Consider the following 25,916-nt stretch of genomic DNA (forward strand, 5'->3'; position numbering starts at 1 on the left):
TCCTGCAAGTGCCAATCAAGGGTCAGTGCTCGTCACAGAGGGACACAGCTCTGACCTCTGTTGGTCACAATTGCCTTCTGTGCTCCTTCTGTGTTTGCTCCTTGCTGTCAGCTGAACTAGACGTGTGGTTGGCCACGAGGTGTTACTTCAGAGTCACGAAGGAAAGCCATGAGAGATGTAACTATAGAAATAGTAGATTGTCTGAGGCTGCAGGTGTCATTACGGCTAAGCCTGTGAGGTCAAGTAAAGCACAAACTCTTTACGCGATAAGACAATGTCCCCATAGTCTTGGCCCTGTGAAGCTAGAAGTGAACAATTAGGGAAAGAGAGACAGAAGGAAAGAAAGAGGGGAGGAAAGAAGGAATGGAGAGAGGGAATAAGGGAGGGAAAACGATTGGGGGGCAAGGGAATCCTCCGGCCAAAATAACACACAAAACACAGTACTTTGCTTTGAAGGAGAGGGCCTTGGGATTCTTGCAGAGCCTATGAACACTTAGTTTTCATTACTAGCCACAGTTGTTTGTACAGTATCTTAGTAAGTGAAAGGGGTGTGGGTGGGAAAGAAATGGTTAGCCATCGGATATACTTGGAAAAGGGGCAAAAGTTTGCCCACAACCTCAGGTGCTTCCCCAAACCTTGAGACTTTCTTCAGCTAATACCCATGGCTCAGAGGCAAAAACGTTTTTTGTTTTTTTAATTAAAAACATTTAAAAACAAAGAGAGAACAGAAGGTAAAATACTAAAATGAAAAATTGATCATTTTTGGTAGCTTAGCAAAAATAAGTCAATGAAAAACATTCAGGAAATGAAGTTTATATTAGAGAAATAAAAGGAATGTGAAAAGGATAATATGCAGATAGTAAAACAAACTGACAAAAGGAGCTAGATTATGAGCCCAGTGAGATCTGAGACCATACTGGCTCATGCTTACAGCACAGTTCCCAGAACACAATACTTGCTGAATAAATGCATACACATTAATTTTTGAGCTGTAGTTAAATCTGAAGGAGCATCAGTTACTTTAGCTATAGTTTTTTTTCCTTGATAGGAGAAAAAACTAAGAAACTAAGCTAAGAATATAAATATGGAAAGTTAAAGGAAAAATAGGGTCTGAAACCAGAGGGAGAGAGGAAGGAGGGAGAGGAAGGGGTATGGGGAGAGAGGCCGATCTGCCCTAGAACCGGGAGGAAACCCTGAAGGTAAACATCATACTTCACAGCCATGACAATTGGTCAAATAAACCTAAGGGGTTAATTAAGTGACAGAATATGCATAATGCAAATCAAAAGAAAATGAACACAGATAGGAGGGGACAGACGGAAGAGGAAAAGCTTCCGCTAGGCATTCCTGTAACGCAGGTCTCTAAGTGTCTTCCCTGTAGGCACTTGCAGGATGTCTCTTTGAATCCTGGCTCTCACACTTCTACGCGGCATTCTGGGTAACCACCTTAACCTTTCTGAAGGAGCATCAGCTACTTTAGCTGTAGAATTGTGATAGAAATGGATCCTCTTACAGCTGCTGTGAAGACTACAGAAGGTAATGAAGGGAAAGTGCTGAACACAGTGTCGGCACCTAGGAAAACCTCAGCAAATGGTAGTGATGATTTTCCTATTGCACACTCCACCTAGGTCTACCTGCAGCCGCCCTTAAAAACGAAGTCATGGTGAAGCTTAGCTTTGACACCTTTAGCCACATGTTTTATCAGAAATGGACTCCTATCCCTAAGCCCAAGCAGCCACCAGCAATCAGTAGGACAGACAGGCTGGCCCGCTTGCTGACCAACAGCAAACTTCTCTTAGTAGCTTCATGTCAAATCAGACATATCCCATATTACCATACAGAACTGTTTGTACAGATTGCTGAGTTGTAAGGATAGCTACTAACTGATGCTAGTACCATCCACTGAGAGTGTATTGTAAGTTTAACACTGTACTAGGTATTTTTGTTCCCTTATAAAAGGATGTGTAGAGAACCAGGACCTTAAACCACCCTCTGACCTCAGTTCAAGTTCTTCTCTTCCCTCACTGACTTCTCAGCTGTCAAACTTATCAAAACTACCGTGGGTCTTCCTGTTTCTCAACCCAGAATACACATTTGAATTATCTAGAGATCTTTTAAAAAACACCTAAGCCCAGGCCACTCCACTCCTGGTTGATGATTATGATGCACAGCAATGGCAAAATAAAAAAATTCAGTGCTGTTAGCCATGTCTTCTCTGCCCAAAGACTTACATTTATTCCTGTAGCCCTCTCCTTCAAAGTACACAACTTTGTCAATTATTTTGGGCAGAGGATTCTGTTTTCTACTACTTTCTATTTCCATCTTTCCTCCCTCCCTCCCTCCCTCCCTCCCTCTCACTCTTTTTAACATCTGACTTCATAGGACTAAGGCTATGGGAAGACTGTATTTGTCCTATTAAATGAAGAGTCTGCCGTTCTGACATACTGACTCTCTGTAAAGGGGGGTGTGGTTCTTCTCCAACACCGCCTCCCTCTCCTTTCGGCAAGTATTCTGACTTGCAGATGCATATCCTCTGCCTCGAATCAAATGAGCTTGCTGAGAACAGACCACCCCACTTGTAAGCTTGGGTCACTTGGATCAGGCTGGCGCTAATCCACAGACCCTTGCTGAAGTTACTGGCTCATAGGCAAAAAAGCAGCACAATACGGGTAAGCGCACTTCTGAAGAGACCCTGACTCCATCCTTGGACTCTGGGATCTGCAGCCACCTTTTGACCACATGGGGCAGCCTGCTATATAGAATGAAGTGGATTCCAGAGAAAACAAAAATGAGAAATGGAAAGAATCATGGTCTTTCATGACAGCTCTGAGTCACTGAATTAAACCAAATGAAACCTACTGCACTTCTGGCAGTGCAGTGAGCCAGTAAATTTCCTTTAGTGTTTAAGCTAGTTTGAGTCAGGTTTTCTCTTATTTGCAACCAATGCACCTTGAAAGATCCACTGTGCATTTTCTAGGGAAGGGAATGCATCTTTTAAATCAAATTACATTTGAACAAGCTAGTAGAGTGCTAAAAACAACATATTCAAGTTTTAAATACTTTTGCTATTATATTTAGCAGCTATTACCATGCTATTTAGCTTCAGGGTTTTTTTTTGCAAGAAATGTGGCAAGCTGTGTAAGTCAGTTGATTCTGTAATTACAGGAGGAGGCATCAGTATGCTATAATTGTTACTCTATTCTATAGCATGGGGTTAACAACAGATGAACAAGAAAGATAATATTTGGCAAATAAAACATACAGTAAAACAATGTACATAATAGAGCACTGATTTTATTGATGGCAGAAGAAAAAATTCTTTCACATGTAAAAGGCATTTGCTTTAGTTAACTTAGTACTTTTTCCCATTCTTTGTGTGGGCTGAATTCTTTTTCCCCCTAAAATCTGTTTTTTTGTTCTCCAAACAATATCCGCCATAGCTGCATCCTATTTTGAAGGGGAAGTAGGAGGTCTATCAACAGGTTTTGACCAGGATGTTTCAGTCAATGGCTTCTTTCTTCACAAAAACTCTGTTTAAAAAGAGAGGAAGAGTGAAACTGGACCCTCAAATCGACTTTTCCACACTCAAGATAAACTCTGCCAAAATTTATCTGTAAATGTGAAGTGTCTGTATGAATATCAATAGGTCTCAAGTAAATAAAGTGAACACTGATGCCTAATTTATAAACATAATTTCTATAAATCAATATGTAAACAAACAAGTAAAACCTTTTATGATAATTTTTTCTTGTAGAGATTCTTAAAGTACATCTCTCACTAGTAGCTCCTTTACTGCTAGCATGTGGATTTCAGGATTTGGATCAATGGAATAATTTTTAACAGAGATGGTCTGTCAATGAATCACCTCCTACCCCCATTCTACTCTATTTCCCCTCTGAATACCTTTGAACTGGTTTAGCCCATACAGGTAAGTCCTTTTAGTTTACCTCCTCCTGCCTGCTCCTCACCCTTAGCAGATACCACTCTGGTTGAAACACTTTGGGTGGTGACAACAGAAGGACTCAAGAGCAGTGGTGAGCGAAGCCTTGTTTGCTCCAGTCCTGTTTCAGTTTCATGCATGACAGAATGCTGGATGGGTAGGGTTCCCATGGCTGCATACAAACAGCTCATATGCCTTCCAGAATAAATAGTCCCCTGCTTGGAAAATAAAGAGCTTCGGGTACCATTATCCTCACATGATGCCTCTCCTGCTGGCATCATGGGGTTCTGTAACAGCTATCTTTATAGCAACCATTTCCCTGACCTTGATTGAAAAATATTGTAAAGAGATGCTGGACCAGATTGTTGAGAAAAAACAAAAAAACTGACACTTAAAAATACATCTTTTATCACCTAAAAATAGTGTTAAAACCTGGATTTTAGAGAATAAACAAAGTCATGGTATTTACGTAGTAGTTTATACTGAGTTATTGGTTTCAAAGTTTCTGGCTGATATATGAAAACTGCGAAGGCCATTTTTTACATCAAACAAATAGAAAACTAAGTTCAGAATGAGTCAACATTTATTAAACTGCTTTACATGCTAAGCCGTGACCTCCATGGCACTAGGGAGCTTCAAGCTGATGCGTCTTCCAAACTCTTCCCACACACGGCTGCCATTACTCTCTGTTCACAGCAAGACCTGAAACTAACCATTCTGACTGGACTACTGCAATATCTTCCTCCTCGTTCTGGACTCCATCCTACATCCAGCAGCAGTATTTCTTAAGCTTAATTTTGATTATATCACTCTTATTCAAAAGTTTATGACAACACCGAACACATCAAAGTCAAACTGTTAACATATCTAGAGCCATACTCTCTGTCACCAGCAATAAATATTTTAACACCCACTGTTTTGGTTTACATACACTATTGTCACTGAAAGCCCCTTGCTGTGGACGCTGCCTCTTCCTCTTTAAGCCTTCCTCAGCCTTTACAATGTCTTCAGAGGGCTCTATCCTACCATGAAAATGAAGCTTAAAATTTATTTCTAAGTCCTGCCCCAACGAATTGGCATCTAGTTTCTAGGACTCCAGTCATGTCTGAAGCCTCTTCAAATGCACATAGTTTTGGTCCATTTCACTGATTAAAAAATTACAGCATTCTTTATAATATATAATTCTTTATATATTTAAAAGAATATATGATTTTTTATAATTTCTCTTTCCATATCTGCTCATATTTCTAAGTTGGCTGTAACAACTGTGACGAGTCCAGGAACTAGAAGTTTGGAGGTTCGGGCCCTATTTCCCCTCCAAGTCTGGATGTGACTTTCCACCACCTCTCAGGCATGGGCCTACTTTCTCACGTTGCTCCCCGGGATGCCTTCTCTCAGCCGCCCTGACCCCCGGGGTGTCTCCTGCTTTTGCTAGTCACTGATGTTGTCCTTGGTACTAAGGTCAGGCAGAATCCACCTTCCTCTCCACCCTTGGGGAAGTACGTGTGTATGTGGGGAGGTGAAGGGGTAGTAATAGAGGAGACTTATAAAAAAACTTTTTAGGACAATAAAAGAATGTATAAACTACACACTAATAAACTTTATCAAAATATACTGATTTAACAAACACTTACTGAGCAGCTACTATGTGTCGTTCTTCACCTAGCAAAGTACCCAAAACAAAAAGAAAGACTATGACTATGAAATTATGTTTTTTTAAAGTGATCATAGAAAGTGCCTTGAGTGTTTCTTACTATCTGGAATAATTTTGGATAACAAAGCCTCAGAAAAACTTCAGCATGTATTAGAATTCATGCTTATATTTGCTAGAAGTCAAATGGCTGGCTACAGCGCATATCTTTTAAAAAAATGTTTTAGTTAATGGAAACCAGGAATAAGGAAATAAAAAGATAATATCTTTTCTCTCAAGAAGAAAATAATATATTTAGTTGTGTGCAAAATAAAGGTGTATTCTTATTATTGGTAAACCTGCCATTCAAAGGCAGTATATCAAAGAGATATTTAATTCGATTTTATAGTCTTTCATGTTTGAATTAAAATGCAAAGTGAATAATAATGTTTTTCAAACAAGATCACATGTGTTTTTCTTATTTATTTGTTTTTTTCAGGTAAACTTTGTAGTGAGAGGTTTCTGAATGACCATCATGAGACTGCTTCCCTCCCCACACCCAGCCAAATTTAATTTTCTTATTGATGTCAGGAATCCAAAATTTCTGTGTCACATATTTCCCATGTCAACAGTACAATCCATAGCAAGCACCTGGAAAAGACGGCATTTCCCTCAGGGAACACAGAAAACCGCCAAGATTGTGATGTTTCCATGGATTAGGAACTGTTCGCATTGCACTATTTGATATGAACAAGCTACAATTATCACAGAGCTATAGTTTATAATTTACTTTTCAGCAGCATACTCTTTTCCAAAGAAAATTTCCATAGCATCCTAACATATGAGACACATAAAAGGAAGCAGGGAAGGGTGAGCAGACTGAGGATCCCGCCCATTTGGCGGCACCCTTACTCATTTTCACAGTCTTCTCTCTGCATCCAGCCCTGCCAGACCCGGTTCACCTTCAACAGCCCCAAGGCACCCAGGGGAGGCCTCCAGTTCTGCACCCGCTGTTAAGCAACCACTGATGTACAGCAATCAGGTTGTTGAAAATCTTTGGTCTTATTTTGAAACCTTGTTTCAAACAATTCAGAAGACCTCAGAAAGCTTACAGGGAATTCTTAGTGTTCATTCACCTTAGAGGAGATTTAATTCTAAGCACACAGAGCTTATTTTAAAAGTGATGTTCAATCTCATGCAATGCAAAACTTGTTGTCCTTACAGACTTTGATTTTGCTCTGGTCAGTTCTTACATGCTATAGAAACATTCCCAAAGTTGAGAAGTAGCTCTTCTGTGATACTATGGACAGTAGGTCAGATCTGTTTACTTGATGGCTTTGTATTAAGCACAAAGAAAAGCCAGTGATAAGAGGAAAAAGATGTCACACTGACTTCCTCAGGTAAACCAGAAGTCAAGTAGCATCAGACTTCCACTCCTGGCTGAGGACTACATGAGAAGAGAAGGGCTAGAAGGCCGAGGAAACATTTCTTCACTTAGTATGACAGACTAATTTTTAACTAGTGAAGGTACGGAAGCTAAAGGAGATAGCAGACTCTGGGATGGCGCTGTCCAGCAGAAACATAATGTGAGACACATATCTCATTTTTAATTTTCTACTAGCAATATTTAAAAAACTAAAAATTAATTTTAATAACATATTTAATTTTATCTGTTCAAAATATTATCATTTCAATATGTAATCAACAAAAATTACTGAGCTATTTTACTTTCTTTGTAAGTAAGTCTTTAAAATTTGGTATGCATTTTTTCATTTGTAGCACATCTCAGTTCAAACTAGCTGCATTTCAGGTGTTAAACAGCCACAGCTAGTTTGAAAAATTGAAAGAGTCACTTAGCAGGGGAAAAATACAATGTGGATAACAGCCTTAGCAGAATGAATAGCTGAAATGAGGAACTGAGAACAATTTCTTAAAAACGGTCAGTGGTCTTGCTACTGAGAGGGAGGGACTGAGAAATAAGACACAGTTAAGTCTAAAATAGTCTTTAGGGTGATACATAGCAAAAGCTGCAATAGGAAAACTCTGATTATTAAAAAAAATATATTCAAAAGTCCTGGTATAATGAAAAAATAGAAATGTTACCAAAAATGGCAAATGTATTTCCTTCTAAAAACACATAAAGAAATAAGATCTTTATTCATCAAAATGTGATGACTTAGGTTGGTCCCATAATTTCCTTTCTTGTTATATTTCTCATCATCCCTGTGAAGATGATTTTCAGATAGCAACTCTCTTTTCTGAAACTCTAAGAAAGAAAGTTTCTGGACTAGTAGCGTAAGGTCCCAAAATTGCATCTCAATAAGCAATCCTGTTGTCTTAACCCAACTCCTGAAGATATACTATGAAACACTTCCTCTTTCTCAAACTGGATTGAAATTAGTTAAACAATGAAAACTATCCAGGTCAGTGATGATCTCGTTCTCTGTTTTCTTGTGTTTTCTTTCTGCTTTCAAATGTACAGACATTTCAGTGATTGTCATCACCTCCAGAGAAGAGAGGAGACACACAGAAAAAGGGGGATTAGGGAGAGCTTTTGTGGGAAAATGTTTAGTGGAAAAGCAGTTTGTAACTATGGTATAATCTCAAATACTTTAAAACTAAAACTTTTAAAACATCAGCCCTTTCTATTATACTACCATGAAATATTAATAATTGAACTTATATATTTAACATGAATATTATACTTCTTTATAGGGAAACCATTTCCCAATGTCACCTTTACCTTCTGGCATTAGTTCCGGGCGCGGGGAGGTTGGTAGAACTGCTGGGTTGGCCGAGTGGATCTTCTTGGCTGGCCATCACCTCCTCTGCGGAACTCCAGGGTTTGGTCATAGGTGCCTTCATCCTCCTATTTACAACGAGTAGTGATTTAACATGTTCAAAACAGCTTCAAGTATCCTAAGTCAAACACACTTCATGGTGTCAATTTTGATAAACCCTTTTAAGCTGCCCTGGAATTCACATCTGTCAACTTTCAGAACAGAGGGAGGCAAGGGGGGAATGAAAGGTGGGGACACTGTTAACATTCTTTTGATCCTTGGTAATATAAGAATAAAACTTAGAGTGGTAAGATTAAAATCAAATTTAATTCTGGAAAAGGAAACTATTTCCACATAATGGCATGATTACCTCACTAAATGATACAATGGTATGAAAACACAGAAAAACAAGCATTATAATAATTTTTTTCTTGAATATTTGGGCTTTTAAATATTTCTAGGTATTTGTCATGGGAAGGGGTCTTGGTAAGATATGGAAAAGGGGTTGAAGAGCCTAGAATGTTCACCAGCTGTCTGCCCTCATCTGATAAAATCTTCAATATTGTTAAGAACCTTACATCTAGAGACAGGAAAAAATAATGGATTGAAATGAGGAGGGAAGTACAATTTACAGATATAGAAAGCTTCATGCAAGACACAGCAATCACCATAAAAAGGCACAAACTATTTTCTCCTCATTTTCTTTCTTGCTGAAGGGACAGATCTACCAGCTCAAGAAATAGCACAGGGAAATTAGGATAAGCAGATTAAACAGCAAGAAGAGTATAGGTAAGTTTAGTATTTGAAAAGAACTTAGAAGCAACAGAAACGTAGCCAAAGGCACACTGGTTTCTTCCTGAGTACTGCCACCTTGCTGTTTCAGTGTTTTTAAATTAATGTAGCTATGAAGTATGCTCCATCATAGAGACAGAAAAAAGTGGCTCTAAGTTTTGTTTAAAGCAACAGCATCTATGTTAAAAGTAGACTTTAAATTCCACCTGAATTAGCAGAGCACAGAAATTTGCAAGACTTTGGAAATTTATCTGTTTCTTACTCCTTTTCTCTTCATTTTTGAATCTTCTTTCCTGAAAGATTACTTTCTGTTGACCATATTAATAGCACAGGAGGTTATATGAAGGACTGAGTTCTATAAATTTTACAAATTCAACTATCGGAATTTTACCTGATAGAGGCAGATAGATAGCACTTAATGAGAATCGCTTTCTGTTTTATATAATACATAGTTCAAACATAATCAAATCCTATTATTTAGAAATGAGATTTCATATTTGGCACAAACATAACTCTCATTATTAAGCACCTTCCATGGTATTTCTAACCATTATTTCCATTTTATATATGGGACACTGAAGTCCCCTTTTTCACAAGAAAGTTTTGTGGCATTGCCTTAATACTTCTAAGGCAATCCTGGGTTTTGATTCAAACACTACTGCTTAAATCTTTCAGTCTCAGTCTGCATGTAAAAGAAATAAACCAATAGTGAGAAATTAATGATCATCTGTCAGGAGTCATCATCACCTAAATAAGAGAATGGAGAAATCTAACAATGTATTTGGCGTAACTCAATAACTACATTTTAGAGATAAACTTCAAGGTTAGCTCTCCTTTCTCTCCACACCTTTAACAACAATCAATCTCAAAATGGTTAGAAGCATCAGACATTACGTCTATAATTTAGTAAAGCAATTAAAAATCCAAGAAGAAAAATTGACAAGTGTTCAGGAAAAGAGAGAATTATTTTTTATTATTCTGGTCACTGTTTGGAATGATGACTGTCAAATATAGCTAAATTTGAAAAGGAGCTATTTAATTTTATGACATATGAACATTTATGACACAAAAACATTTGAGGCTTTGCATATTAACAGAGAAGGATGAAAATATATTTGCTGCTGTAGGAGATGAAGTAATTATTTCAGAAATTAGAATGTAATGTTATTTTTTTTCCACACCCAGCTGCAGAACTGCCTAGAGGGCATCTAAAAACGTATACTTTTTCAATAAAATATGCTGTTAAAGGGGGACACTACATTTCCTGAGTGAGTGAACTGGGTTTATATAATATGACACTGCTATTCGAAAAGCTGTTTCTACTGTGTTTAAAAGATTCAGACTATTAGCTAGAGCCAATTAGATGGTTTTACAGAGATGACCAACCATGAGATTTCTTTCCATTATTTGATGTCTTTGTAATCTTTTTATACAAAACAGAGAGGTAAAAAATAAAAATGGTTTTGACAGTTTAGTTTTCAGTTACTGTCAAAGACACAATCTTGCTTTTTGTTAACTTTTAAATACTTTTCGTGTGGAGTAATTGAGGGCAAATCTGATTACCTACAAAAATTACTTCCTATATTATACTGCTACTAACTTTAACATTGAGTACCCCTTTCCATTTTATATAATACACAGCTTAATGTAATAGATAAGTTTATTAGGAGTTATCTTTGAATGAAATTTATACCTTGTTCTTCCTTCTATTTTCTTTTAAAACTCTGGCACTGTGAGCTGGCACAATCCTGGATGGCCATCTGGTCTGTCCCCCTAGACTTGACAGATGAGGAGTCTCTAAACTCAGACAGGTGAAGTGATTTTCCCGTGTCACAGAGGTCACAAGAGGAAGAGTCCAGAACAGCACCACTTTGCTTCTGACCCTCAGGCGAGCCTCTTTAAGGCCTGTGATGACTTTCACAAAATGGCAATGACCAATGTCATCTTTACCTAAGCTTCTGAGATTTAGAACCACTTAATTGGGACTCAGGTTTTTGCTCACCTGTTTGCAGGTGGGTATGGAGCCATGCTGTCAGATAACACCTGGTTTTAACTAAATAACTAATATTCAAAATGCACCCTCTTTTCATGCCAGTATTTACTAATTCACTGCTCCTTTTAATGAAAGGATACAAAATGCAATAATCATTGTGATACTAAGCATGAATGCAGTGATATTTTGGGAAAGAAAAAAGTCACAGCACCAAGGCAAAAAGGAGATGTCTAACTTCATCTATAAAACACATTTGACAGGTCACATCTTTCCTACATATCACCTTTAGTCTCTCATTAGCACATACTATATCTGCAATTAGAACAGAGACAAATACATACTCCCTCATTTATAAATGAGCTGTGTTACAACGGCCCATAATAAACCATTATTTGGAACTGGAACATTGTTCAGTAAGAGATGTGAAACACATTTAAATAGAGGTCAGGTTTCTGTTTTGCAAAAAGTAAGGTGAAGCACAGCTAAGCATGAAAGCCAGTACTATAAGGAAGATTCTAGATCAGCGGTTCTTAACTGGGAGTGATTTTGCCCCCCAAGAGGCATTAGCTAATGTCTGGAGACATTTTTGGTTGTTACAAACTGAGGGGAGGAACTGAGTGAGATGTGTTACTCCATCTAATGCGTAGAGACCAAGGATGCTGCTAAATTTCCTATGATACGCAAAGCAGCCCAACAGCAAAGAATTATCCAGGCCAGGAGGGCCAGTACTGGGAAGCCCTGGGCTAGGCAAATACGGAGGAAGAAACTTTCTACTCCTAAGTGTCAGGACAGACTGAAAAATAATGCTGAAATTCAGGAGGTTTAGGTTTGCCACCATTTCCCTTCTTCTTTTTGGACATTTTTTGTTCATCTGCCTCTACTTCTAAGGCCTAAATGCTAACCCAACCATTAATGGAACTTTTGAAGAGAGCTCTACTGGCTGACAATGCTATGTTTCCTCTGCTCCAGCTCATGTTCATATTTATGTAACCTAACTGCCTCATCTTAAATTACCATTCTTTCTGCATTCTCTTGCAGCTATAACACTGTGAGGAGACAATGAGAGATGATTTGCTTGGAATGCCAGACTATAAAAGAAGTTTCTGTAAAGAAGAGTTAGTCCGAATAACTAAGTAGCTATTATTTGCTCAAGTAATTAAGCAACATACCCTGAGCAAGAAAGAACATAGGTCTTCTGATTCACAGTCCCGTTTGCCCTTCACTATGCTTCCAGGCAAAGAAGGCAAGGAATACAGATGTAAGTAATTTCACAACTGGAAGGGGAATTGGAGATAATCTAACTGAGCAGATTTAAATCTTCAAAAAATTATCATTATTATTATTTTTTGGGGGGGGCAAATGTCGTACTCTTCTTTCAAATGAAATTTTATACAGAATTACAATATAAAATAGATGGGCATAGGTTAAAGTGGGTGTTTTTATGCATGCATGTGATCAGTATCTCCTTGATTAATATAAGCAAGCAAGGTCTAGAAGAACCAGAACTGGAATGCATGCCTCCCACTGAGCTCAGAGCCCTTTCACCTTTGCCTTCTATCACAAGAGAGACTCTAAACCTGTTTTTGACTTCTATGAATTAAATATCTCATTTAATAATAAAAACTCATTTTCTACATGTAAATGGGGGAAAAAAAAGCCTCAGCCTTTATTCACATATGAGAAGTTATTATATATAAGCAAAATAAGTATATTTTATGATAAGAGTTACCTGTTTTTGAAAATTTGAGTAAATTGATACCACTTTAGAATAAAATATAATGGGGAATTATAGTCTTCCTTCCCTAGAGCAGGCTGTAAGATCATCTCTTTAAATATACCAAAGTCCAGTAATATTTTATTTAAAACAAGTTTACAGCAGAAAACTGATGCAAAAAAAAAAAAAACTGATTCAAAATCTTATTACAAAACAACTGTTCCAAAATGCATGGCTGGCACAACACAAAGTTTCAATGCTGTATCCTGCAAAATTCAGAACTGGGAGACATTTCACTGTGGTTCCGATCTATTTTTTAGAAAAGAGTATTTTCTACAGTGATAAAAAAAAATGGAAATTGTTGGTGATTCCCTAAGATATTAGGAAATCGCCTGAACACCTAAGCTCAAAGGTTTTATTCTACGTCTGCAACTAAAGCAATGACCTAAACAAGACACAAATCTTTCACAGGGATGAAAACTCGATGTTTAAATGGCAGTCAAAGCAAATACAGTACTATTCATCATTGTCCTTTCCTCCAATATTATTAAGATCCTCTGCTCCTTCAAACAAAGTAAACAAGCATTCTTGACAGCTTAAGCACTCAAGAAAATCAACTAAACATCAAAAGGCTGCAACCACCTTTTTACTAAAGGACTACAGTCTGAAAAAGACTAGTAACATGTCAACCTTATCAACATCAAATGATAAAAGTATACCTACTCTTCCATTCAAAAACACACCTAAATTTATTTACAACTTGCAACTGATGGGGAATGAATGTTTATTCCACTCTTTATCTGGCATTTTGCATTTTATTTCACTTAATCCTTGTAACAATGCTTTAAATTACTTAATCTCACCATTCTACAGATGAAGAAAGTAAGGCTCAGCGTACTTACCCAAAGTTACCTAAGTGGCCATTCTTTCAGTAAGACACACAGACTTTCTACTCTGAAGTTCTTTCCATTGTATGATGTGGTTCATGTTTACATTTCTTGTTTCAGTCAGTTTTGCTTAATTTGTTCTAATAGCTAGCTTAACATCAGTTTTAAACAAATGGATGGCTTCTGTCTTGAGGCTAGTATAAACATCATTTAATGGTGATCATCTTTGTTGAAATATTATGGTGAAGTGTAAAGAATGAATATATGATTTAAAATATGTATACCTCTCTAAAGCACATTGCTTGTTTTAGCTAAAAGTTAAAATAGATTCCAAAAGCTTGTCCAGAAGTCAGGGTAAGGAGCATATTCCTTTGAGTATCTTACTTAATATATTGAGTATCTTACTTAATACATTCAAACATTTCCTTGACAGATACTTCATAGCACTGGTATTTAAGACCTCAGTCTCTTAAGTCAGATCGGAATCTGAGTTTAACTCTACCACTTCCTAGGCATGTACTCAATTTCTCCATGTCTCACTTTTCTCACACAGAAAACAGTAATGAACTCATATGTTTACATGGAGAATTATCTGAGGTAATACCTATAAAAGGTTTAGCAAATAAGCCTTCTATGTTGCCTATTATCCTAAATTAAGTAGCCCTTTGACAATAAAATAAACATACCTACTTCACTTAAACTACTAGACTAACATTTTGCTAAAGTTCAGGAAGTTTGTTGTAAGAGTGTTTCTAAAATTGCTCTGGGCACAAAAGGCAAGTGGAAAGACACTGCAGAAAATGAAAGAGCCAATGGGAGAAGGAAGATTCTTGCCACCTGCTTTTATTTCTTCAGAAATTAAAAACTATCTATACACAAAACCTATACACAAAACTAATAATTTCACAGTCTAAATCATTTTAGTGTTGCCATTAGTTTTGTTTCTTTTGGGAAGTGATTTTTTTTTAATTATAGAGAAAAAGGGCAAATACAACAAAAAGAGGGAGGAAATTATCAAAGCATTACTGAAAACAATCAATCAGGAATTATACACTTTTGCATAAAATCTGAATATTTTAAGATGAAGCTAAAAATAAATTAACATAATTAATCTCTTTGAATATTCTGCCTTTAAATGATGCCCTTAAAATTTTAGTAAATGTCATAAAAAGAAACCAGTTAGAACACTATTTAAAAAGTAGAAGTATAACAACGATGTTTAATAATGGAAAATGCTTATCTAGGCCTATTGATATGTTTTCAGGTCAATGCCTATAAATTATTTTTGCAAAAATAACTGCTTTCCCAAATATGCTAATTGAGTGAATATGTTTTAGAATATTTTATGGTTAAGACATTTGAGCACTAAACACAAGCAGTTAATTATTTCACTCTCTTGTAATTTATGTAATTTTTACATCTTAAATTGGTAAGCTAATAAAACACAATTTAAAATGTCTTAACTAATTCTCTCTGATAATAATAATTACTACATCACAACATCAGACTGCTTTTTGTTCTAAAACAGTCGGCCCAAGGCATTTTATGTAACTGACCACCTGAGACAAATAGTTATGGTATGCTACAGTGACCTCAATACAGATCTAAGAAACAGACTTAGAAAAAAATCTCCATGTCAAATTGATAAAATACAGGTCAGACCTTTGCCATTAAAAAGTACTGAGGGTTGGAGTGGGGACGGGAGACATGACTTGACATGCTTTATATAACTACAAGAAAAAAAATGCTGCAATACATAGTGCCTTCAGTAAAAGTTAAGGAACATAACATTAATAGGAAAACAATTAAAAATTTACATCTTAAAGGACATAGCCTCACAAAGTAACAAACATCATTTTCACATTTAAATCCCATTCAGATCAACAACCCAGATTAATAATGGCTGCATAATGAACTAAAATGATTTCTCTTTAGTGAAACATAAAGACAACAGATGTTTAAAAACCCTTATCAATTATCAGGTTACTAAATGAAGCCACAGTCTTAGAAATGTGAGGTAACCCAGGAGCCAATGGTCTGATCTGTGTGCAGTACAAACTTCACCCTCCACATCACACACAGATGGTGTGATGGTCAGCGTCCCACAAATAGCAGGTGAACGCAGCCGACTCCACTGATCTGTATCCTTCACTGTAAAGCACAAATCTGCATTTCTGGAAGTTCTACCTTCATTTTTTAGTTGAGCCTCTTTCCTTTGTCATATGAAAGATGTTAAATTACTTTAAAACAAGTATTATACCTCCCCTTAGTCTTCTATTTTCTAGTATCAGAAGACTGAGTTCCTGGAATTATTTGTCAAATAATATTATTTCCAGAATCTTCCAGCCTCTCAATCACCTGTTCTTTCACACAGTTTAATATTTACTATTCTATACAACCTAATATTCAGAACAACATTCCAGGTATGGTCTGCTTAGAACATATATTATTATTTCCCAGGATGAACAAACTCTAAATAAACCTACTAGTGCAATTTAAATCTTGCTTTTTAATCTTTTAGGAAGCTGCTCAAATCATGGCTTGTTCATATGCTCATCATTAAGCAAAATCCCTACAACCTACTCCCAGGTCTTCATTCTATACTTGAAAATAATTTTCCCAACCTAAATATAAAGTTTTAAACTTCACTGCAGTTGAAGTCCATGTACTAACGGAAGATTTTATTTTGGAATAGTATTATCATCAGAGCATTCTGAGTAACTATATAATATTAAGTCACTTCTTCTGACAAGTTATTTTGGTGACTTGTTAGTTTTTTTTTGTTTTTTGTTTTTGCATAATAGAAATTAGAGGACCATCTGAAAGAGCAACAGTTATTTGAAACTAGATTTCAGTTAAATTTAGAAGATGAAAATAGAGTAACAATAGAAGTTCAAACCCTTAGCAACAGAATAGTAGGATAAAGAATACGAATTTTTTTTTCCTATCGCACGTAAAATACTTTTTGACTCCTTGTGAAATACTGCTGATACCTCAACCCACATACATCTTCATTTTTGTATTTAAAATTCTTTAAATTCATGAGAAATAAGACTGAATGAAAGATACTTTATCAAAACAGTGTATCACATGCTGACTACAAACTTACTGCTATGCTGAACATTTTTACATACATTGTTTCATTAAACCCCCACAAAGATGCTCAAGGAAGCTGGTATCATTCATCTCTATTTAGAGGTGAAGCGTAGGATCATGTGCTATGGTGTCAGTGAGTCTAAAACCTGAATATCAGCTCTGCAGCTTACTATCTCAGTGATTTAAGGCTCATTACTTTAAGGCTCTGAACCTTTATTTGTAGTCCCTTTGTGTGTGAAATGGGAATACTAGTAATTACTTCATAGGGCTCCTGTAGACAGTAAATCAGTTAATGCTGGTCAAGAAATTAAATGTGGTGACTGGTGTATACATGTTCCAATTATAACCAGGTTTTGAAAGAACTCCAATCCTTGCATTTCAACCATTTATTCCCCTTTACCTCCATAAATAAGTAGAGAAATAATATCATCTATGTTATCCAAATATAAATTACTCTTAGGATGCTTAAATTTATGTATTTTTCCCTCACAATGAGATTTCAAAATGTTCAGTATATGAGGAGTTCACTTTTTAAAAAATATTTAAATCTTTCCATGCTTAGAAGACCACAGTTATTTTTGATGGTCAGATGGCTGAAGAAAGGAACAAGTATCATAAAGATTTTCTCCAAAAATAATAAAGGATTTCTATCAACCTAGGTAAAGGAAAATTAGATATTATGTATCATCTGGTTTAATTAAGTCTATTAAACATATTATATTTTGGTTGTAATAATATAATTTCTAGGTTTACTGAATCTGAGGAACCATATTTTATCCACCTGTAATTCCACACCTGAAACATCTGAGATGTTTAATAGAGGCTGGGGGAACTGAAAATACTCTTTGTAGAGTAATTTGTTCATCACCTTACACAAAGGAAGAATATAATGGATGTTTGTTCCTATAAAATATGTATTATATGTTCTTCTGGTTCAAGAATGAAACTATTTGTCCTTCTCCATTCAGCAATGGCTGGAACAATGACAATAAGAACAAGTTAGGGAGGCATGAAGTCTGTATTACAGAGATAAAAGATTTTTCATGGGTTTTTCATTAATACATATCTTTCTGAAAAGTATGAAATTAAACAATTAACTTTTAAAAAATTCTAAATTCATCTGTAAGATAACTTATGCAACTTAACCCCTTCTCTTTCTACCCCATCCCCCCAACCTCCCACCAATGTAAGCTGCTTATTAAAATAAAAAAATTAGGCAAATAGATCCACTGGGCTAGAAGCAAGGGAGAGCAGGCTATCAGGGATGTCTACATTGTACAGGAATCTGCAGGACTGAGGATTACTAATTAAGGCTTAGTGACAAATCAGTAAGTCTAGGAAAGTTTGTGGTACTCTTAACAGTTTATGAACGCCACAGCATATAATGTGATGCCAAGTCAAATTTCACTTTCATTGTCTATGAACAAGGGCATGACAGTCTTTTAAAGGCTGAACTGAAATGAAGAGGAATAGCCTGTCCAGGGTTAAACACTAATTTATGTAAAACCCCGGTTTTGACAAGAATCCTTTCAAAGTCAAGCAGCAGGTACACTTGGCAGCAGGACAGGCGGAAAGCTTTGTGTCAGAGCTGGGACAGAAGCTGCCAATTTTCGAAGCCTGTTACAAACCATAGGATTTCAAAAGTGTGAAGGAAAAAGTTTTTCATAAAGAAAATGATGGAAATTTCTGTTATGTTGCAGGCAGTTCTATTAGCTTGAAGGAACATGGTTTTTTCATTTTGTGAGACAAACTAGTTTACTTCAAAAAGATTTCTGGACTTTTATATTAGGGCTATATTTTAAGAGCCTTAAATAGAAATTCATTATAAAAGTAACATTCATATAGATAAAATTAACAGGAAATATTAAAGAAAAAGAAATTAACTAATTCAAAGGAAAAGATGGTGCAAACCAGCAGCCTGGCTCTCCTCCTTAGAGGGCAGCTTGGGACAGATACCCAGATCTTGACTTAAGTGCCAATCAGTAGCTTCTGCTGCAATCCAGGGTCAAAAATATCACTTTGAGGAGGTGAACAATCAGGGAGGCTGATCTTTCCAAAGCCTTGAAGGAGAACTAAAGAAATGGAACCAAGAGTAATTAAGAACCTATGTGGCAACTATTTCAGTCCTTCAATGACTGAACAAAATGTTTATACTAAGCAGCTACTATGTTCCTTACAACAACCCTGTGGGGCTGCATATTTTTATTGATATTTTTCAGAGGACAAAACACAACTGAAGTCACAAAAGATTTAATGCCTTGTCCAGCTCATATTGGGCTCTGAAGTCCATGCTTTTCCACACACCCCAGCATGGATGCAGAGGCCTGAAGGAATGAGATTGATCATGCTAAACTCTTACAAGGTTCATATAACTTGATCAAAATCAAGTGCTTTCCATATCACTTTCATTTTAATACATCATGAAATTAATAAAATTAAGTAGATACAGCATCATTTAGGTGCTGTACTCCTTACTATAAAACACACATTAACCACTGCTATCTATTCTGAATGGTTCAACTGGAAGAACAAACTACCAGGAAGTGGCTACACTATCAGTAAGCAGCTGCTATACCTTAAATGAATTACTGTAAGTAATGAGCTTGGAATAATGTCTGGTACAAAATTAAATATTCAATAAAGTCAGCTATTATGACTACCTCACAAATATAAAGTTCTGTTCTTTACAATACCACATACAACATAAACAGTTTTCCTTTTATTGGTTTGAGTCAAGCAATTTGACTATATTATCCCAGTGAGTTTTAGAGGCTGAGAACCTAACAAATGCTAAATGAGCCTTAAGGTGGCACTTTACACTTATAAAGTGATTTTTATAATTATGGGTGTTAATGACCAACATAATACAAAAGAGAGGCTGAGAAGCTAGTCAAATAGCAACACATTCATTTTTTTTCTCTCTAAAATTACCCTTATTTTTATTAACATAAAATAAATTAAGCTTTAAAATAGTTGGTCTGATTATTTACATAAGTAAAGTAAGAACAGCCATTGATGGCACAGGCTCTTTTAAATGTGCCTTACTGGAACTGTTTTTTTTTTTTTTTTTTTTGAGAGGGCATCTCTCATATTTATTGATCAAATGGTTGTTAACAACAATAAAATTCTGTATAGGGGGGTCAATGCTCAATGCACAATCATTAATCCATCTCAAGCCTAATTCTCGTCAGGATCCAATCTTCTGAAGCATAACGAACAAGTTCTTACATGGTGAACGAATTCTTACATAGTGAATAAGTTCTTACATGGTGAACAGTACAAGGGCATTCATCACAGAAACTTTCAGTTTTGATCACGTATTATGAATTATAAACAATCAGGTCAAATATGAATATTCGTTTGATTTTTATACTTGATTTATATGTGGATCCCACATTTCTCCCTTTATTATTATTATTTTTATTTTTAATAAAATGCTGAAGTGGTAGGTAGATGCAAGATATAGGTAGAAAACATAGTTTAGTGTTGTAAGAGAGCAATTGTAGATGATCAGGTGTGTGCCTGTAGACTATGTGTTAATCCAAGCTAGACAAGGGCATTAAAACATCCACGGATGCAGAAGATTTCTCTCAAAACAGGGGGGGAGAGGTTCTAAGCCTCACCTCTGTTGATCCCCAATTTCTCACCTGATGGTCCCCCTGTGACTGTGCCTGTCTTAGGTTGTTCCTCCCTTGAGAAATCTTACCCGTCTCTGGCTAACCAGTCACCTTCTGGGGCCATACAGGGAGATGTAAAGTTGGTAAGTGAGAGAGAAGCCATATTGTTTGAAAAGGTTAGCTTTTTACTTCTTTGCAGATTTACGCCATGTGGCTTCTATGCCCAACACTTGTCTCGAGGTATCTTTACCACCTGGAGGAATTATGATGCTTGGTAAATTCGATATGAGGCACGAATTCTATTTAAGGGTTGTAATTAGGAAGGAAGAAGAAAAGCTATAGAGGTAGCATATGGAAGAAAACATGGGAGGATTGATTATTTCTTTGACATATCTTCTTGTAGAGTACCTTAAGCATGTATAGGTTTTAAACTACTAACTAACTTGTGCACACATATTAACATAATAGGAATACGGTGACATAAACAAAGCAAATCTATAATTACCAGCCATCTCCAGTGAAGCCAAGAAAACCATTTAGGCACCCTAGGCATTTGTGAAAATTTGTCTATGATATGATGGATATTGTCCAACTGTACTTGAACAGTCTGAGAGAAATCAGACAAATTAAAGCAACCCATTTCTGGGATCTGTTCACATCCCATATGTTCTTTTAACCATAGATAGTCTATAGTCGTAAGATTTTGGAGCGCTACAACTTGCACCCCACCCAACTCCTGATTGAGTTCCAACAGTACAGATCCACTCAAATTCGTTGTCTCACTGTATGCACATGCCAGCCTAGACATCTCCCTCCTCATTCCAGTGGCAAGTCCAGGAAATGGTGGGATGGACGTAGCCACAACTGCAGCATCGCCTGGATCCCTGTGGAGGCTTTTTGATGATCATCCCCCAGCACGAGTCCTCCAGAGAGTGCTGATGCTGGAAGCTCCTCCTCATATCGTATCTTAGTTCATTTTCTGGGTAGCCAAGCTAGGCCTTGATCTTCTGCATGAAAACAAATAGACCCTTTGCCCACACTTTGACATGCCCTCTATACCACTGTATAGAACTCATTGGAGGTTAACACACATGAACTGCTTTTTTTTTTTTTTATTAAGAGAAAGGAATATTATCAGAAAAGAGTACCTCCATAGCCGATCATCTGACACCCTTTAAGTGATCAAAATTAAGGATATTTAAACCATGCGTTAATCTTTGATTTACCAATAGGTTTATCCTATTAAGGAGTAATCCCCCTTTTCTTTCTTTCTTTTTTTTCCTTTTTTTTTTTTAATCTTTAACCTACACTTACATGAAGAATACTATGTTTACTATGCTCTCCCCTATACCAAGTACCCCCTAAAAACCACATTACAGTCACTGTCCATCAGCATAGCAAAATGTTGTAGAATCACTACTTGTCCTCTCTGTGTTGTACAGCCCTCCCTCCCCTTTCTCCCTCCCCCCCCATGCATGCCAATCTTAATACCCCCTTTCTTCTCCCCCCCCCTTATCCCTTCCTGCCCACCCATCCTCCCCAGTTCCTTTCCCTTTGATACCTGTTAGTCCATTTTTGGATTCTGTAATTCCGCTGCTGTTTTGTTCCTTCATTTTTTCATTTGTTCTTATAGTCCTCAGATGAGTGAAATCATTTGGTATTTCTCTTTCTCCGCTTGGCTTCTTTCACTGAGCATAATACTCTCCAGCTCCATCCATGTTGCTGCAAATGGTAGGATTTTCCCTCTTCTTATAGCTGAGTAGTATTCCATTGTGTATATGTACCACATCTTCTTTATCCATTCATCTACTGATGGACACTTAGGTTGCTTCCAATTCTTGACTATTGTAAATAGTGCTGTGATAAACATAGGGGTGCATCTGTCTTTCTCAAACTTGATTGCTGCGTTCTTAGGGTAAATTTCTAGGAGTGGAATTCCTGGGTCAAATGGTAGGTCTGTTTTGAGCATTTTGATGAACCTCCATACTGCTTTCCACAATGGTTGAACTAATTTACATTCTCACCAGCAGTGTAGGAGGGTTCCCCTTTCTCCACAGCCTCGCCAACATTTGTTGTTGTTTGTCTTTTGGATGACAGCCATCCCTACTGGTGTGAGGTGATACCTCACTGTAGTTTTAATTTGCATTTCTCTGATAATTAGCGATGTGGAGCATCTTTTCATGTGTCTGTTGGCCATCTGTATTTCTTTTCTGGAGAACTGTCTGTTCAGTTCCTCTGCCCATTTTTTAATTGGGTTATTTGTTTTTTGTTTGTTGAGGTGTGTGAGCTCTTTATATATTCTGGACATCAAGCCTTTATCAGATGTGTCATTTTCAAATATATTCTCCCATACTGTAGGGTTCCTTTTTGTTCTATTGATGCTATCTTTCGCTGTACAGAAGCTTTTCAGCTTAATGTAGTCCCACTTGCTCATTTTTGCTGTTGTTTTCCTTGCCCGGGAATATATGTTCAAGAAGAGGTCACTCATGTTTATGTCTAAGAGGTTTTTGCCCATGTTTTTTTCCAAGAGTTTAATGGTTTCATGACTTACATTCAGGTCTTTGATCCATTTCGAGTTTACCTTTGTATATGGGGTTAGACAAAGGTCCAGTTTCATTCTCCTACATGTAGCTTTCCAGATTTGCCAGCACCATCTGTTGAAGAGACTGTCATTTTGCCATTGTATGTCCATGGCTCCTTTATCAAATTTTAATTGACCATATATGTTTGGGTTAATTTCTGGAGTCTCTAATCTGTTCCACTGGTCTGTGGCTCTGTTCTTGTGCCAGTACCAAATTGTCTTGATTACTATGGCTTTGTAGTAGAGCTTGAAGTTGGGGAGTGAGATCCCCCCTACTTTATTCTTCTTTCTCAGGACTGCTTTGGCTATTCGGGGTCTTTGGTGTTTCCATATGAATTTTTGAATTATTTGTTCCAATTCATTGAAGAATGTTGCTGGTAATTTGAGAGGGATTGCATCAAATCTGTATATTGCTTTAGGCAGGATGGCCATTTTGACGATATTAATTCTTCCTAGCCATGAGCTGGGGATGAGTTTCCATTTGTTAGTGTCCCCTTTAATTTCTCTTAAGAGTGACTTGTAGTTTTCAGAGTATAGGTCTTTCACTTCTTTGGTTAGGTTTATTCCAAGGTATTTTATTCTTTTTGATGCAATTGTGAATGGAATTGTTTTCCTGATTTCTCTTTTTATTGGTTCATTGTTAGTGTATAGGAAAGCTACAGATTTCTGTGTGTTAATTTTGTATCCTGCAATTTTGCTGTATTCCGATATCAGTTCTAGTAGTTTTGGAGTGGAGTCTTTAGGGTTTTTTATGTACAGTATCATATCATCTGCAAATAGTGACAGTTTAACTTCTTCTTTACCAATCTGGATTCCTTGTATTTCTTTGTTTTGTCTGATTGCCGTGGCTCGGACCTCCAGTACTATGTTAAATAACAGTGGGGAGAGTGGGCATCCCTGTCTGGTTCCCGATCTCAGAGGAAATGCTTTCAGCCTCTCGCTGTTCAGTATAATGTTGGCTGTGGGTTTATCATATATGGCCTTTATTATGTTGAGGTACTTGCCCTCTATTCCCATTTTGCTGAGAGTTTTTATCATGAATGGATGTTGAATTTTGTCAAATGCTTTTTCAGCATCTATGGAGATGATCATGTGGTTTTTGTCTTTCTTTTTGAGCAACACATTCATTTTTCTTCCAATGAAGAAAGGAACCCAAAGGCAATCTTCTTCACTGGGACAAATCCTACTGGCTTACCAAATAGAGGAATTGCCTATATTAAATTCATCTGAGCACTGTTCCCCATTTTAGTATGTGCAGAAATGGATCAGCTCCCCTGAGAACATGACTACTGGGAAGGAAAGTCTAATAAAGCAGTAAAATGTATCAATACAAACACCAAATTCTTCACATTAACAGTGGCATGTTTCAAGACATTTATCCTCAGAGGCTTTAATACAAATAATTCTATTGTATACTTCAATGCCAAGGTCCTAAATTTACCAAAGAATTTATAACTATAATACATTTTAAATAGGATGATCACCAATTTTATAATTTGATAAACCTCACAGTAATGTGTTTCTCTGTTTAATTAGTGTTATCACATTCAGTGGCATAAACTTTGAGACAGACTATTTTTCTAAGCTCTCTCTGGTTTTAGTGAAAGACTCTTAAGTTGTTTAAGCTCTTTTTAGGAATTTTATCAATACTTTGGTATGATAAAGCAATTACAAAGGGGCCAAGTGTCTGTGATGGGCCATTCCCCTCCATGTCAGAACAAGAATATTCCATGGTAGTTTACAAATTAAGTCAGTGATTGTAAAGAATGTATGTTCTTAATAGGATTACCTGGTTTTTTATCTGGATTTTGTTTTTTATTTCCATAGCTAGTGGTGGACAACTGTTTATAACTGTCATGAAAAAATTATAGTGAGTATTAAACAAATTTTTCCCTCATTTAAAACTGTGCCTGTGTTAGGAAAATCACTCTCCATGAATGAATCAGTAACAGATAGATCAACAGATAGGTTAAGTGTCATGAGATTACAGCAGTTTTAAATTTTTACCTTATTTTCTTCTCTAAGTGAACAATTTAGTGACTGGCATAACTGTTTAAGCACTGATCTCTCTGGCATGCTCATGCTCACATGCATACACACAAAGTGTCTTAGAATGCTCAATAATAACAATTTTGCCTATTTAAAATATCACTACCTGCATGAAGATGAGTTCAGTAAGGCCTGAAACTTTGTTAGCATTCCTAGGATTATATTAATAGTAACAGTTTAGGCAAGGGTCGAAAACTCACTTCACAGGGCATTTTCCAAAACTGAATTTTGCTGAGGTCATAGGGTAATAATATAGTTATAATAACTAAGCAGATTTTCAAACATCAGGTTTCTAGCAAGAACCTCTCCTGAAAATTGGCTGGTGGTTAACTGTTAGCTTCTGCTTTATAAACATGTAAAGTTCTTCTAATTTGTATGTCCACTTAACAAATCTCTCTTGCAGCTAATAAAAGACTAGAAACTGAGACTGAACTGTCACAGATTGCTTTGTACATGATTTTTACTTAGGGCTGAAAACTTTTGCTGTGAAAATAAATACATTTTTTGGTCAGCTCCCTCTCCCACTCTCCTGATGGTTTCTAAATCTTTACATTTCTCTTCAAAATTCCTCTCTTAATCCTCACCTCATTACTGTCAAGACATGACCTGCTTTTACTTCAGAGTTCAATAGAATGATTGCTTCTTTCCCTGAAACCCAACAATTTATCAGCATGCAAACTTCTATTTACTTCTTTCCCCTCCTATTCCTAACAGTTCCTCAACATACGCAAAGTCACATGTGATTGTACCCTACTTTCTCATCATGGCCTGCATTTTTAAAAATCTTCACTCTTATTTTTAAAATTTCTCTTCTCTGCTACACTGTGCCTTTGATGT

General features: G+C 36.6%; 1 protein-coding gene across 2 annotated transcripts in view; it reads right to left on the reverse strand.

Moving 5' to 3' along the window:
- Positions 1–3,274: 3,274 nt before the first annotated feature.
- The window catches only part of TDRD3 (tudor domain containing 3), a 211,316-nt gene continuing 188,674 nt past the window's right edge, over positions 3,275–25,916 (reverse strand). For both annotated transcript variants that reach the window (XM_073212542.1, XM_073212543.1), the window contains 2 exons: positions 8,314–8,439; positions 3,275–3,530 (listed from right to left, as the gene is read on the reverse strand). In XM_073212542.1, coding sequence (XP_073068643.1) covers positions 3,500–3,530; positions 8,314–8,439 — 157 coding nt within the window. In that variant the 3' untranslated portion in view covers positions 3,275–3,499. The remainder of the gene's footprint in view (positions 3,531–8,313; positions 8,440–25,916) is intronic.

Source organism: Manis javanica, chromosome 9 (assembly GCF_040802235.1).
Source record: "Manis javanica isolate MJ-LG chromosome 9, MJ_LKY, whole genome shotgun sequence".
Taxonomy (NCBI): Eukaryota; Metazoa; Chordata; class Mammalia; order Pholidota; family Manidae; genus Manis; species Manis javanica.